This window comes from Molossus molossus, unplaced genomic scaffold, assembly GCF_014108415.1.
Source record: "Molossus molossus isolate mMolMol1 unplaced genomic scaffold, mMolMol1.p scaffold_m16_p_14, whole genome shotgun sequence".
Lineage (NCBI taxonomy): Eukaryota > Metazoa > Chordata > Mammalia > Chiroptera > Molossidae > Molossus > Molossus molossus.
In genome coordinates this window covers 46,873,198-46,889,233 of record NW_023425349.1, presented here as the reverse complement: position 1 = coordinate 46,889,233, position 16,036 = coordinate 46,873,198, and the positions used below count along the sequence as shown (strand labels likewise).

The window sequence follows — 16,036 nt, the reverse complement described above, 5'->3', positions numbered from 1 at the left end:
AGGCAACCAGTCCCAGTTGAAGCAGTGAGGACCACAGACAGAAGCTCTGAGTGGTCTCTGAAATGGATAAATCAGAAAACAGCAATATGACCTATTGTAGTAGGCAGTTAAACAGGCATGAGAGCAAGGACAGTGGGCCAGGTGTGGAAGGTCACCAGGGTGGAAAGCTCAGAGTGCTGAGCAACAAACAATTGTAGGGTGGGACCTCGCCCCCAGGGTAACCTTTCCTCCCCAAGTATATCACTAGTCATGTGATTTAGACCCCCTCACCTTTCATATCACTGGTCATATGTTTGGACCTTCCCCTGACCTTTCCTCCCTGGCATGTCACTAGTCATGTGGTAGACCCCCTTAGAAGAGAAACAAAGGGGCCAGAGAAGTCTCATATGACCCTCATAGAAGCTTGCATAACCATTCCTTAAAGCATTAAGATCTCAGGACAGCCCTGGTCTGTGGCTCAGCTGGTTGGAGCATCATTCTACACACCAAGAGGTTTTGAGTCAGGGCACATACCTAGGTTATTGGTTCAATACCCGGCCAGGGCATGTATGGGAGGCAACCAATCAATGTTTCTCTCACCTCCTTCCTCTCTCTCCAAAAAAAATGAAAAATAAAAACATATCCTCGGGTGAAGATTTTTTTTTAAAGACCTCAGGACAATGAGGTTCTCACCTGCGTCAAATAATCTTAGGAACAAAGCCTCAGGTCCATTGACCACAGAGATAGAGGTTTGGTCAAGCTAGAAATAACATCTAGGCCTCAGTTGTGTTTAAGCTCCAGGCCCAGAAAAGCAGCAAGGCCAGTCGGGGTGACACCACAGCTGACATCAGGACCAGTGGGTGACTAATGACCCCCTGCCCTGGCACTAACCAATCAGTGGAGACCACGACCTTGAAAGGACACACCTGGGAAGCTGATGAATATTCTGTTGAGATCCTCCCCTGGGACCTCCCCTAAAATCCCTGCCCTTAGACAGAGGACCCAGCACAGCTCTCGTGAGCTCACCTGCATCTTTTCCCACCTCATTCTTTCCCCAGCACACCCGCCTTCCCCCCTGCTCCTTCCCCCAGGTGCATATATCTCAGATTTCTGTCCCCTAAGTTGCAAGGGCCCTTTTTTTGCCTCTATAGTTTGTTTCCTGATCCCATTTCTTCTACCACTCACTTCCACCTCTGTGACTTTCTAAATAAACTTTCTCTTATAGTTTGAGTCTTGGCTCTGAATTCTTTCTTAGCCAGATGTCAAGTACGGAGGTTGCTGAACAGAGGTCTTGTCTGACCCCATAGGTCTAACACCTGGTGCCGTTTCACCACCAACATTATTATTTAGAAATATGGAGGTTTAAAATATCAGAACAGTAAAAAATGTCAAAAGTACTTGGTTTGTGGGATTAGCCAGGCAAAGAACTACCATGTTTTTTAGTAGACTTTTAGTACCATTTAATGTTTTAAACAATGTGCATGTATTTGTTTGACCAAAAAATAATCTACCTGTGGTATGGTAACAATTGTAATTTTTAAAAAAGGAATGCTGCCCTGGCCAGTTTGGCTCAGCAGTTGGAGTGTCGGCCTGCAGTCTGGCGAGACCCGGGTTTGGTTCCTGCTAAGGGCATGTACCTCAGTTGCAGTTTGTCCCCGGCCCTGGTTGGTCGTGCAGGTGGCAGCCACTCGATGTGTCCCTTTCACGTCGATGTTTTTCTCTCTCTCTCTCCCTCTCTCTCTCTCCCTCCCACTCTATCTGAACAAAAAAATGGAAAAATGTCTTTGGGTGAGGATAAAAAAAAAAAAAAAGTAATGTTAATAGTAATTATGATTATCACTATAGCTAATTTTTCTTCTACTTTTCTGTTTTCATTAATTTGTACTATGAAAACTTATTACAATTTAATGCAAAAAATAAAATAAAATAAACTTGAAGTTTTAAATAACAATATGAAAATCAAATTTGCCCATTTAAAAAATAAAAAAATCTGCCCTGGCCCATTTGGCTCAGTGGTTAGAGTATCGGCCTGAGGACTGAAGGGTCTTGGGTTAAATTCCCAGTCACAGGAGCATACCTGGGTTGCAGGTTCAATTCCCAGCCCTGGTTGGGGTCGTGCAGGAGGCAAACAATCAATGTGTCTCTCTCACATCGATGTTTCTCTCTCTCTCTCTCTTCCACTCTATCAAAAACTCAATGGTAAAATATCTTTGAGTGAAGATTAACAAAAAATAAAAAATCCTTCTAATCTGTCTTTCCCCCAGTTTCCTTTAGGCTGCAGAGCCAGAGGAAAAAATGTTTTCAGGGAGGCAAAGTAGGTGAGAGAAACGTTTCTGTGACCCCTGGGCGCCTAGCTACAGAGAAGCTACAGACACACCTCCCAAACCATTTACTCTCTACTCCAATTTCCTCTTCTGCCCTCCCTAATAAACCAGCACAAAAATATTTTTTCCAAGTAACTTCATTTTCATTATACCTTCCAATGTTGTCCATATATTAGGATATGTTTCTTGGCAATGTCCGTTCTGTCCCAAGCCATTGCCAGATTTAATTGTTCAGATGCTGATAAATTTGTGCCTAGAGTAAAAGAAAGGAGTAATCATATATTCTATTTAAAATGTCAGTATATGAAGCACAACGTGCCATTGAATGTGAACACAGAAAGTGAGGAACAGATGTTACCCTCTCAGATGCTCACCTTTTAGCAGCGCTGTTAGAATTGCTAGATCAAGGTCTTGCAACTCCTCAGAATCAGCCTCAAATATGATAATCTATAATAGTTTAAAAACAGAAAAACATACATTTTTGGAAACTAGCAAAGGAATGCTTTCAAGAGTACCTGCAAAATTCATTGTTCATCTAATGAACAGAGAAAAACCATCTTCATTAATGTCAATAAACACTGAGTTTAAAAAAAGATTTCTTTTTATTTATAGAAGAGAAATTTTACATAGGGTAATGGAGAATTATGGGCATGCAAAGAAAATCATATATAAAAATTTTCATGTATCCAAAAAGAAAAAAATTCTATGTATCCTAGAGGAAACATATAAAAGATCATTGCTACATTAATTTACTGAGCACATACTATAAGAAAAGAAAGTTCAGCCCTGGCCGGTTTGGCTCAGCAGTTGGAGTGTTGGCCTGTGGACCAGAGAGTCCCAGGTTCAGTTCCCATTAGGGGCACATACCAAAAAAAAAGAAAGTTCAGTTCCTCGTATAAAGGAAATCATTCCTCATTTTAAAAGAATACAAATGAGATCCTTCTGTTCACCTAGCCATAGAAACAAAGACTTTTGCTTTTTAATGAGAAATGAATCCTTAAGGATTTGTCATAAAGTGAGGTGATTACAATGTACCCAATGAGCAACTACAACGGACAGCACAGGCTGTCACCACAATGTCAGTGTCCCGTGCACCTGGCATGCAATGTTTTTTGTTGTTGTTTTTTCTTAATTGGTTTTAGAGAGAGAGGAAGGGAGGAGAGAGAGAGAGAGAAACATCGGTGAGAAAGAACATCTATTGGCTGCCTCCTACAGGCCCCCACCCTGGGGATTTGGCCCACAACCTGGGTATGTGCCCTGACCAGGAATCAAACCGGTGACCTCTTGGTTCATGGGTCGATGCTCATTTTTTAAGACAAATAAGGATATTATTATTATAAAAAGTCTCCTGCTATCAATGAATGTATCTCAGTCTTTCCAATATAAAATATAATAGACCGTCCCAGCGGGTGTGGCTTAGTGTATTGAGCATTGTCCCATGGACTGAGAGGTCCTAGTTCAATTCCAGATCAGGGCACATGCCCAGGTTGTGGGCTCAATCCCCAGAAGGGGGCATGCAGAGGCAGCCGATCAATGTTTCTCTCTCACATCGATGATCCTATCTCTCTTTCCCTTCCTCTCTAAAAGAATCAATAAAAACACATTTTGAAAAATTATAAAATGTTGACCACGTATAAGATTTCAGCACTGAGCTCAAGTTTCAGTTCTACTGTTTCATAATTTGATGACTCCGGGTAAGTAACTTAATTTCTACAGGCTTCAGATCCATCTTCTCTGAAACTGAAATAAACAATCACTGCCACATTGAACACACTCAAGGGGCTATTTCAGGCCCAAAAAAAAAAATGTATCTGGCCTGGCTGATATGCCTCAGTGGCTGAGTGTCGACCCATGCATCAAGAGGTTGCCAGTTCAGTTATCGGTCAGGACACATGCCCAGGTTGTGGGCCCAATCCCCAGTGAGGGGCATGCAGGAGGTGGCCAATCAATGTTCTCTCTCACTGATGTTTCTCTCTCTCCCTTTCCCTTCCTTTCTCTCTAAAAATCAATATAGAAAAAAATGTTTAAAAAAAAATTATATATATATATCTGAAACCACACTGCTAATTATAGATTATAGACATGGTTGTTATTTTTGTTCTTATTAAGTCAACTAAAACCACAAGGCTTTTTCACACATGTTTAACCACACATTGTCTAGCCTGAACTTGTTCAATTGGTTTTTTGAGGCCAGGTGCTTAAAGATGACCAAAATCTTACATAATTTGGCCCAAACTTCAAATTCTGCAAAAATCACTACAAATCATAACATATCCGCCTATTTACTGTAATTGTCAGCTTCATATCATCTGAGTCACTGATAAAAATATTCATCAAAGTATCCTAAAATGCTAAAATCTTTTCCTGAATCTACATTATGTTCACAGCCCATAGCGTGTGAATTCCGTTTTCTACCCCAGAGTATGTTGTCACATTTCCCATGGCCAATGTGTCCCTAATGCTCTCCTGCGATTCACTCGGGATGCTGTGAGGCAGTCATCAAGCCCAGCCGACTTGAGTTCACTTTAACCATCGAAAAGATGTATGGGTAATATTCACAAGAGTTATGTATAATTTTCACTAAATTAACCCCCTTTACGTACTACTGCTATGCAATCTAAACGCTTTTTCCCGGGTACAGTTGGGAATTTGAAACAGGGTCAGGGGTTAAGAAGCCAAGTTATACCCTGGCCGGTTTGGCTCAGCGGTTAGAGCGTTGGCCTGTAGTCCAGAGAGACCCGGGTTCGGTTCCCGCTAAGGGCTTGTACCTCGGTTGCAGTTTGTCCCCGGCCCTGGTTGAGTCGTGCGAGTGGCAGCTACTCGATGTGTCCCTTTCATGTTGATGTTTCTCTCTCTCTCTCTTCCTCTCTCTCCCTCCAGCTCTATCTGAACAAAAAATGAAAAAATGTCCTCAAGTGAGGATAAAAAAAAAAAAAAAGAAGCCAAGTTACTCAACTAAGGGTCCAGTTCTGTACAGTCGTATACAAAGTTAAAAATGAAAAATTCCATACTTTAAAAAACTGTGAAAATAAACAGTACAATTTTAAAAATTAGCATTAAGTGGTCGAGTCATCACCTCATCATACTCACAGAATCCCTGTACACCATGCACTCCATCAGAATTTGGAAAAGGTGCTTGGACTGTTTGAGACTGAAGTTGAAAGTGTTCTGAATCATGCAGATGATCTCCTCCTTCACCTGAGGACGAAGGGTCCTGGGAGAGAGATGAGTGGCCATGACTTGACACAATGCAGAGAAGGAAAAAAGTCACAACATCGGTACAAACACACCAATCGTCCGCCCTACTGACAGAGTGGTTTCCACGGGCCGTTCTGCCATGGAAGAAAATGAGCAGGAAGCAAAGAGAGACAGCGGCACCAGTAGTCTGAATTTGAAAGCGAGAACAGACTGATCCGCCACAATCCTGGAAAGAATATACTTGGGGCAAGGTTCTCGAGCTGATAGATTTCCAGGAGGCTATCCATCTCCAGAAATTATGGGCATCATGTTCTCAAAAGGTTCTGAGCCTTGGTCTGTGTGGCCCAGTGGTTGGGCGTGATCCTGTGCACTGAAAAGTTGCCAGTTCAATGCAGGGTCAGGGCACATGCCCAGGTTTCGGCCTTGATCCCACATAGGGGCGCAAAGGCGGCCGCCAGTCGACATCGACGTTTCTCTCTCTCTCCCTATTCCTCCCTCTCTCTCTAAAAAGCAATAAAGAAAAAAAAAGAAAAAGGGGGAAAGAATTAAAACCTCAAATAAGCACAAAATACACTATATAAATGCCAGGATGTCGATTTCCCTAATTCCTGCTATTTTTACTGATGGCAAATGAATTTGAAGGTGACCTGGTCACACTGGTTTCCTCACTCACTGCAGAATTTTTTCAGCTTTCCTGGCCATTTGCAGGAGACTCTCCTCCCTCGATCTCCCTACAAACGTTTTTCCCGAAGCTCACACAGGGCTCCGGCGTCCCTTCGAGGCAGCTCATTCTTCAGCTAAGGAAACAGCCACTGGCCCCACTGGAGGGCATCTCGATTAATACAAAAACCACGGAAAAATGAACTGCAGTCCCCACCTCTTCCCTCCAAGGATATCTGGTCCACATAAAAGCAGAGCTTAAAAAAAAGTAAAATGAAAGAATAGTCATCATACTTTCAAAAGTGAGAGTCAACCGCTTACCTTTCGTCTGCTAAGTGTTTGTGGGTGAAGGCCAGGAGGTCGGCAGCCCTGCCGGTCCCCTCGCACACCACCACTGGGTGCTTGTCTTTCACAGTCTCCCACACCCAGAGGATGACATTGGGACCTCCTTCGGCCACCAGCCCCACCACGGGCACGCCTTGTCTTGAGCCTATTTGAGGCGACAAACAGCACCGAACTGTTACAGAGCAGCCCTCTCTTGGCCAGTGAGCCATTTCGATGTCCAGACACACTGCCTATCACCACTTACACACATCACTTGCTATAGCCCGTGTCTCTTTATGGCTCAGGCTTGCGGAGTTCAAGACAAGCCAGAGCCTGGACGTTAAATAGAAGTAGCATAAATATGGTGACAATATCTTCAAGCTTTCTCCAGTTAAAAAAAAAAGTTGCAAAAGGCTTTCAGTGATTTTTTTTTTAATAAGTAGTCTTCAAGAAATTTTAACTTTTCAGAGTGGAAAATGTCAACCTTTCTGAAAAGAAAAACAGAAGGGCCCAGCCGGTGTGACTCAGTTGTTGAGCGTCCACCCACGCACCAAGAAGTCGCTGGTTGGTTCCCAGTCAAGGCACATGCCCAGGTTGTGGCCAAATCCTCAGTGGGGAGCATGCAGGAGGCAGCCATTCGATGTTCTCTCTCATCAATGTTTCTATCTCTCTCTCCGTCTCACTTCTTCTCTCTTTAAAAAAAAAATCAATAAAGGGAAAAAAATTTAAATAAATGTAAAAAAAAAAAAAAAAGATTAGAAAACAGAAGGATGTAATGGATCACAGTGTATCCATCACTGATCTCCACAAATGATCAAACTTCTGTCAATTCTATCAGCTTTCAGTGGTGGTTATTTCTATAAATAAGATGAAAAGGGCAGCCCTCAAAGACGTTTACATTTCAATTTATTGCATTTTTCACTGTTTGAATTTCTTATCGTGACTATATATTACTTTATTAAAGTAAGAACGACAAAATAAAGACAACTTTGGAGTCATTCTTTTTGAGAAGATATTAAGTGAACAAAAGTTACAGAATGATATGCAAAGTGTGATCCTATTTATATTTTCAGAACCATATACATGAAGGATATATATCAACCTACTAATAGTAGAGAAGGAAGGGGAAGATTTGGGAAAATGTTGAAAAGGAACTTTGTTTATTCTACAAATTTCTTATTTGATTTAACTTTTACACCACACATGTATTATTATATTTAAATCAATATTTTATTTTAATTTTCAAAGGAAGAAAAATTGGCAGGCTACACCACACTCACTTCTGAGCCCCACATTTTCCAGGGCCCGCCTCTGGCCATGCTCCTTCCCTAGCGCAGAGCAGTCTACAAGGCCAAGTTTAGGGAAGCCTGTACCCCCTCCCCTACTTAGCAGGGTGGAGCAGACCCCAAAATTTCTGTTACCAGGGACTGCCTGGGCCTCTTCCCCAGATATGTTCTCCCGAAGGACATACTTGCCAAAGCAAAAGGCAGCGGAGTAGGCGAGAGGTGGACAGTCTGGGCACAGAGGCTGGTGTGTCCAGGGGACCACATGGGTGTGAGGCCCCTGGCATGGCAGAATTGAGCCAAGGGCAAAAAGAGAAGCAGAGAGAGGGTAACAGGCCAGGGTCAAGGTGCTGGCTCTGCCTCACCCCCACATTCTGGCTCAGCACCCCCAACGAATCTAAGATTCTGAAACTCAAAGCTGGCCTCCCAGCTCTACGGGCAGAGGTGCAAGGACAGCACACTACACAGTCTGTTAGTTTGGGCTGAGGCTTTTCAATATGTGTACATATAACATGTGGACTTCCGTGTGTCCCCGAGGCCTGTGCACAAATGTTAGGGGTGGGCCTGCGAGCAGGCATCCCTGCCCTTCCTTCTGTCTATTTAACTGCTTTGACCTTCTACTTCCTGTCCTTTCCCACATTCCTCCACCCCACTACTTTCTCCCTATCGCTAAACCGTGAGCCTGAGACACTGTAGGGGTTCAGAAAAAGTCACCCCAAGCTGTGCGTCTGTGACAGAAGAATTATCTTGAACTAGGCAACCAAGACCCTGAGGGCTCAAGAGAAACTTCTGCCCCTCCCCCACAGCCATGTAGAAGAATTTAAGTTAGGGGCCTTGCCTATCATAAGAGAGAGCACCCGAAATAACTTTTTATTACCTATCGATAGGGCAGGACAAACTACTAATTACTAAAAGGATCTTAATGATGCTACTAATGAAATGTGTTAGAAAAGAAAAAGTTTCCTGAGAAATCTGACCCCCTGCCTCTAGTCCTGGCCCCCAGAGGTAAACAGGAATACAATATGACACCTCAAAATCGAAAGCTCCTGGAACAGCAATCCCAGGAAAGCACCTTTTTGGGGAGAGGTGGACACTTTGTGTCCAAGGCAGCAGAAGGTGGGCTGCTGCCCTGCAGCGATTCCCATCTCTCCATTCAAGGATGCTCACCGAATCTGGCCTGCCACTCACCTCTCCCTCCTCCGCTACTACCAAATTGGCCATCTCAAAGCACACTGTGAGCAGAACACAGCACGAACACCTTCTGTGGTTCCCATTTCTAAAAGCCCTGTATGATTTCAACCTCTTCCCTGCCTGGGGCCACCCCACCCACATATGAAATGTCATCTCCCTGGACCTTCAAAGCTCATAGTCCCAGTTTTCTCAGGCCAGTCTCTTTACTGCTCTCCAGCCATCCCCATTCCCTCCTCCTCCCTCCAGCCACCCAACCCTGAGGGCTCCAGGAGGCTCTGCTAATGTCCCCACTCTGCCACAAAACCTCCCCTGTCTACACTGTTCCCCATAAACTTTTCCTCTCTCCCAACTTAACCCAGAGCTCTGTACCACTGCACACCCTGTTTTCTACTGGTTGTGGATTCACACCGTACAGCGGGGCTGCCTTGGGCTTCTCCACTCTGTACAGATGACAACAGAGCAGTTATTGGCTGAACCCCTGTGGTACTCACTGCTGTGTATTTTCTGCAGCGAGAGGTACTTTTCCAGGTTCCTCCTGAGCTTCATCTCATTTCCATACTTGCCCACAGTCCCGTCGTCGGACAGGATGAAGTGGGAATGCATGCTGTTGAGTGTAGTGAGCTTGCTGAGGGGGTTTCCCAGAGTCTGGTACAGGCACACCACCTGCAAGGACAAGGGAGGGTCAGAGCTCAGGATCCTTCCCTCGGTTCAGCTGCTCCGAAGGCCTATCTCTCTGCACTGCAGAGTTCTTGAGGTTACAAAGCATGACTTGCTTCCAAGACCGGTGCTTCTCAAGCTATCTGTACTGCTGTGAGACTCAGCGATGCAAGTTCAACAACACACGCACACACCATGCTCAGCAAGATAGGTCCACTGCCCACGTGCGTGGATGCCACAGCACTGACACATTGCTAAAAATGGTGCTAAGTGTTTGTTTTAATCTCAGCACTTACCTTGCTTCAGAGAATTAAAAAACAGTTCCAGAATCCCCATCTTTACACAGACATCATTGTCCAGAAAATATGCCTTTAGCAGATCTGTTCCAGACTAATATATATTTTTGAAAATATTTTTTTCTTTTTATTGATTTTAGAGAGAGAGAGGATGGGAGAAGGAGAGAGAAAAAGAGAGACATCAATGAGAGACAACATTGATTGACTGCCTCCTGCATGTCCCCCACTGGGGTTCAGGCCCACAACCTGGGCATATGTCCTGACCGGGAATCGAACCAGTAACCTCTTGGTGCATGGGTCGACGCTCAACCACTGAGCCACACTGGCTGGCCAGACTAATATTTTGACACTAGTATTCCAAAGGAGAAAAGGAATGACAGCCAACCAAATGGCAATTCATTCTATACAAAACAGCCACATCTTTATTGACATTGATTGACTCTTATTTGTTTTTCGAGATGAGAGGCCAGGATTTGGAGTCAGAGAGCTCAGGTTTAAGTCCAGACTCTTCCTACTAACTCTGGGGAATCCCCGCCTCCTTCTCAGACTGATTTTCCTCATGCATAAATGAAGACGGTAATAATTTCTGTATCAGAGGGTTGCTGAGGCTTAAAAGAAATAATAGATGTGAAAAGCACTATGAGCTTTACAAACATTATTCCTAAAAAGTGACCTTTATCATTCCTAAGGATGACACAGGCCAGAAACCAAAAAGAAAAGGATTGACAGACTTAATACATATTTTTTATTTACAGAATAATGATAATTAATGATATAAAATAACAACTGGGGGAAATGCAGCGTACATGACAAACAGAAATGTAAATAAGCTGAATTACAATATAAAAGGCCTGTCAAAATAGAATAACCATGCTGGAAAATGCCAAAAACCACATGGAACAATGTTAAACCTCACTAGTAATCAAAGATATGTAAATAAAAATAATTAGATATTAGTTTATATCAAGATGGCAATTTGTTTTAAAGGCCCGAATACTCAGAGCTAGCAGTGGAACAGAAAAATGGGCAGCCTCATACCCTGTCGGTAGGAACATAAGTTGTTTCTACCTTTCCGGAAGTCGGTGAGTCGTGTTTTTAAAGGTAGATACCAACTAGCTCAAGCATTCTGGTTTGAGAATTACTTTGAAGGAAATAAAGCCAGCTAAGTTCAAAAATTTATATAACTTACTATAATATTAATATCATTTTAAAATAGTGAAAAACAGGAAATCGCTTAAATGAACAATATTAGAGGACTAGATAAATAAATTATAGTACTTTAATACAGTGGAATATTATGAGGCATGAAAAATCAAAATGCACTCTTAGCCCCCAGAATTGGGTCTGTTAATACTATTTCCCACTAAAAGCAACCATCCATTTCTCTAGGGCCAAAAAATATATACAATGAGCCTGGAACATTTTTCATACCAAATGCAAGGTAGCTTTGGAAAATGAACAGAATTATGTTACAAGGACTCAAGAGTCAACTCAAAAAGGCTCCAATGGGCAAAAGGAGATCATTTGAGCGTGATTAAGAATAATAACTATAATGGATGGAAACTTACTATACATGTTTAAATTCATGAATCAAAAAACAAAATCTCATGGTTCACCTTGGATGGTAGATAACCAGCTCATTGTTTTGTGCACTGGCAAATAAAGAGAGGGCGTCGAGCATCTATTCTACCCTCCCCTGTACAACTGCACCGCAAGGTAAACCAAGCGGCTGATAAAAAAATGTTTTTCTCCATAAAGTGTTTAACTTCATAAATGAAGAAAGAACAGTGTAATAAATACAAGTATTTTCAACCCTATTGAAATAATGAATGTAGGCAATCACATCATAAAAAGAGATAATCCTATGTTACCAGGGAAGGATACCTCTCCTCCTGTGGCGGGAACTTGCACAAACAGAACCTGAATCTGATCATGCCTTTGGATCAAACTACCAATTTACAGGAAAGACAGGAGGCAGAGAAACAGCCTAGACTCTACTACAAGAGGTTATATTTGCAAAGTCCAAACTATGGGAAACTCTTCAGAACAAATGACCCAGTTTCTTCAACAAATAAACAGCCAAAAAAAAAAAAAAAAAAGGAGATGGAGGGAAAATCTATAGATTAAAAATTGCTTAAAGTGACTCAACGACATATCAACAGACTGTCACGCTGTAGGAAACTTTTTTACATAATAAAATCAAGCAACTCAAAAAGTAGGAAACAATCGGAAACGTGAACACAAACTGAATATTTAATGATACTCAGGAACTATTGTTAATTTTCTTAGGTATAGTAATGGCAATGTGGCTATGGTTTTTAATTGCCCATATGTTTCAGGAATACCTATTAAAATATTTACTAATGGAATTTGCTTCAAAATAATGGAGGAAGAAGGTATGCAGTGCACAAGGAAAGAGATGAAATAAAATTGGCTATGAGTTCATAAGTGAAGCTGGGAGATGGGAATTTAGGAGTTCATTATTCTAATCTATTTACTCTTTAATATGTTTAAATTCCCCAAGATGAAAGTTAAAATAAACCATAAGCATGTCTTTATTTATTGACATAGAAAAACAACTATGTCAGATAGTTAAGCTAAAAAACAGATTCACAGTCGTGGGTTTCTGTTATTCCTTATTTAACATGCAACCTTTTTTTTCACTATACATATACACATATACAAAGAAAAAATTCTGGAATAATGCACACCAAAATATTGACCGTAACTATCTTCCTTCTTCATACCTTTTGTAATAACAGCGATTTTTACTGAAAATATCCACTAGTCATAAACAATTAGACAAGTCTATTCTCTTTAGAAAAAACAAACAGTTGGAATCAAAGAATCAATACACAGGAATGAATGAAGCAGAGAATAGTATGAGATGAGAGAAGAGAAAGGCCAAATCATGAATGTCCCTTATTTCGCTTCTTGCACGCCATTGCCAGAAGCGTGGCTATTGTTCTGAACGAGACAGGGTCCACTGAAGGGTTTTTCACAGAGGAGTAGCAAGATCTGGTTTATATTTTAGAAGAATCATTCTGGCTACAGTGTGTAGAATAGACTGTAATAAGAAACAAGGATGAGAGCAGGGAAGGCTGTCACAACCATCCAGGTGACAGAAAAGGGTGCCTTGGACCTGCTCAGTAATACTGGAGGTAATGAAAAGAGGTCAGATTCTGGGTATATTGTTAAACGAAAGCTGGGATAATTGACTGATGGATCGGGTCTGAGGCATGAGACAGATCATTCCAGGAGGAGTCCAAGGTTTATTCCTTGAACAACTGCAAGGATGGGCTTGTCATTGTCGAAGATCGGTTGAGGGATACAATAGGAAGTCAGGAGTTGCTTCTGGATATATTACATTCCAGATTTCCATCAGATATCTAGGCAATCAGATACATTTCATTTCCTTTTGCTGTGAAAGGATTATCTACTTACATCTTTTCCAATAAGATCTCTCTGGTTCTCAATGACACCCCAAGGAGGGATTCCAACCGTCCAGATTTTTCTCAAGCACTGAGAGAGATGGGCTTTCAGGGCATCCCCAACATGTTTGGACACTCCTATGAAGAACCAGTTTAGAAGTCAAGTTTTAATTCAAAAAAAAAAAAGTCATGCAAAAACACCATGATTTCCAGGAACAGACAAATAGACAAGTATATGCAAAAGGCCCTCGTTAGGAAAGGTGGTTGACACAGGGAAATTAGTTTCAGTCTCTTGGCTTCCTCTACTCCCTCTTGACACCTCTTATTCCTGTCTTTCCCTGAACAATTCTCCTCTCCCTGTGAGTAGCTTCCACTTACCAGCTCAGTTTTGCCCCCACACCTGCCTGACCAGAATGTCCTGTAAGCCTAGCCCTGAAAACATAAATATTCTAAGGATTTTTTTTTCTCTAACCTTCTCTACTGTCTCAGCAAAACATCCTTCAGATGTGTCCCTTGCTTTATTGGGGCAAATTATTTTAATAGCCTTATATACACAAATATTCCAGAACCAATACATTAGTGTTTGCCTTCTGGGATTAATAATTGTAGCAATAATTGCCCTGGCCGGTTTGGCTCGGTGGTTAGAGCGTCAGCCTGCAGACCAGAGAATCCCGGGTTCGGTTCCCACTAAGGGCACGTACCTCGGCTGCAGTTTGTCCCCGACCCTGGTGGGGTCGTGTAGGTGGCAACCACTTGATGTGTCTCTCTCACATCAATGTTTCTCTCTCCCTCCCACTCTATCTGAAGATAAATGCAAAAATGTTCTCGAGTGAGCATAAAAAAAAAAAAAAAAATAGTAGCAATAATTATAACAGCCAACTCTTCCTATGCACCAGGTGTGCTTTTGACTGTTTTACATGTATTTACACTTTAAGTAGAAACTTTCTTAGTCCATTAGTCAATTTTACAGGTAAAATTAAGGCACAAAGAAGTTAATAAACTTGCTCAAGGTTATAAAGTTGGTAATTGGTAGAGCTTGGAATGCAATCCAGGATATCTGCATTTTCTTTTTCTTTTTTTATAAAACATATTTATCGCTTTTTTGATAACCACACAGGCTGGAATCTATAAATATTCAGATTCATAAAAATATAGTATAAAAATAATGACTTATGGGTGTTTTAAAACAAATCCTTTTACAAAAATACTTTTGCCCATTTTTTAAAAAAATATTTACTGTTAACATGAATACACATGAATCAAATATTAACTAGATTTTTATGCATTTAAAAAATATAATCAGCCCTGGCCAGTTTGGCTCAGTGGTTGAGCATTGGCCTGTGGACCAGAGAGTCCTTGGTTCGGTTCCCGCTAGGGGCACATACCACAAAAAATAAATAAATAAAATAAAAAATATAATCATTGTAAAAATCTGATGATTAAAATTTTTTTGGAACAATTTGAGTTTTTTCTGTTTCCTGCCATTGTTGAATTTATTTTTTTTATTAATTTATTTTTGTTACAGATGTTTCTCCTTTTCCCTTCCATTGACACTCTCCTCCCCATCCCCCCTCACCCGGTCCCCAGCTTTGTTGTCTATGTCCATTGGTTATGCATACATGCATATAAGTTCTGTGGTTTATCCCTTTGAGGATTGTCAGTCTGTACCCTACTTCTATGACTATGGGTCTATTTTGTTCATCAGTTTGTTTAGTTCATTATATTCCACAAATAAGTGAGATCATATGATATTTGTCTTTCTCTGCTTGGTTTGTTTCACTTAAGATAATACTTTCCAGGTCCCTCCATGTCATCTCAAAGAATAAGAGATCTTTCTTTCTTATAGCTGCATAGTACTCCATTGTGTATATGTACCACAGCTTTTTTATCCACTCGTCTATGGATGGACACTTGGGCTGTTTCCAGATCTCAGCTACTGTAAATAGTGCTGCTATGAACATGGGGGTACATATATTCTTTCTGATTGGTGTTTCAGGCTTCTTAGGGTATATTCCTAGAAGTGGGATCACTGGGTCAAATGGCAGTTCAATTTTTAATTTTTTAATGTAACACCATAGTGATTTCCATAGTGGAAATCACTCTACATAGTACCACTCTACATTCCAAACAGCAGTGTACTAGGTTCCCCTTTTCTCTACAACCTCACCAGCACTTGTTTGATGATTTGTTGCTGGTGGCCATTCTGACAGGTGTGAAGTGATACCTCATTGTTGTTTTAATTTGCCTCTCTCAGATGATTAGTGACGTTGAGCATTTTTTCATATGTCTCTTGACCATTTTTATGTCCAGTTTGGAGAGGTGTCTCTTTAGGTCCTCTGCCCATTTTGTAATTGGGTTCTTTGTCTTCTTTTTGTTAAGTTGCATGAGTACTCTATATATTTTGGAAATTAACTCTTTATCTGATGTATCATTGACAATTATGCTCTCCCATATAGTGGGTTCCCTTTCCATTTTGATGGTTGTTTCCTTTGTTGTGATGAAGATTTTTAGCTTAATGTAGTCCCATGTGTTCATTTATTTCTTTATTTCTCTTGCCTTAGGTATTGTATCAGTGAAAATTCTGCTGCGTATGATATCTGAAATTTTGTTGCCTGCATTTTCTTCTAGGATTTTTATGGAAACACGAGTCTTAAAAGGCTTCACTTTTTAGACCAGTTTTAGGTTCAAAATAA

At 41.2% G+C, this 16,036-nt stretch overlaps 1 protein-coding gene across 1 annotated transcript in view; it reads right to left on the bottom strand.

The window, feature by feature from the left end:
• TRPM6 (transient receptor potential cation channel subfamily M member 6) overlaps positions 1–16,036 on the bottom strand; it is a 188,612-nt gene that overhangs the window by 89,960 nt on the left and 82,616 nt on the right. Inside the window, exons 8-13 of the mRNA XM_036261056.1 lie at positions 13,357–13,481; positions 9,451–9,622; positions 6,483–6,651; positions 5,394–5,517; positions 2,678–2,750; positions 2,456–2,556 (exon numbers count right to left, since the gene is read on the bottom strand). Of these exons, the coding sequence (XP_036116949.1) occupies positions 2,456–2,556; positions 2,678–2,750; positions 5,394–5,517; positions 6,483–6,651; positions 9,451–9,622; positions 13,357–13,481 (764 nt within the window). The remainder of the gene's footprint in view (positions 1–2,455; positions 2,557–2,677; positions 2,751–5,393; positions 5,518–6,482; positions 6,652–9,450; positions 9,623–13,356; positions 13,482–16,036) is intronic.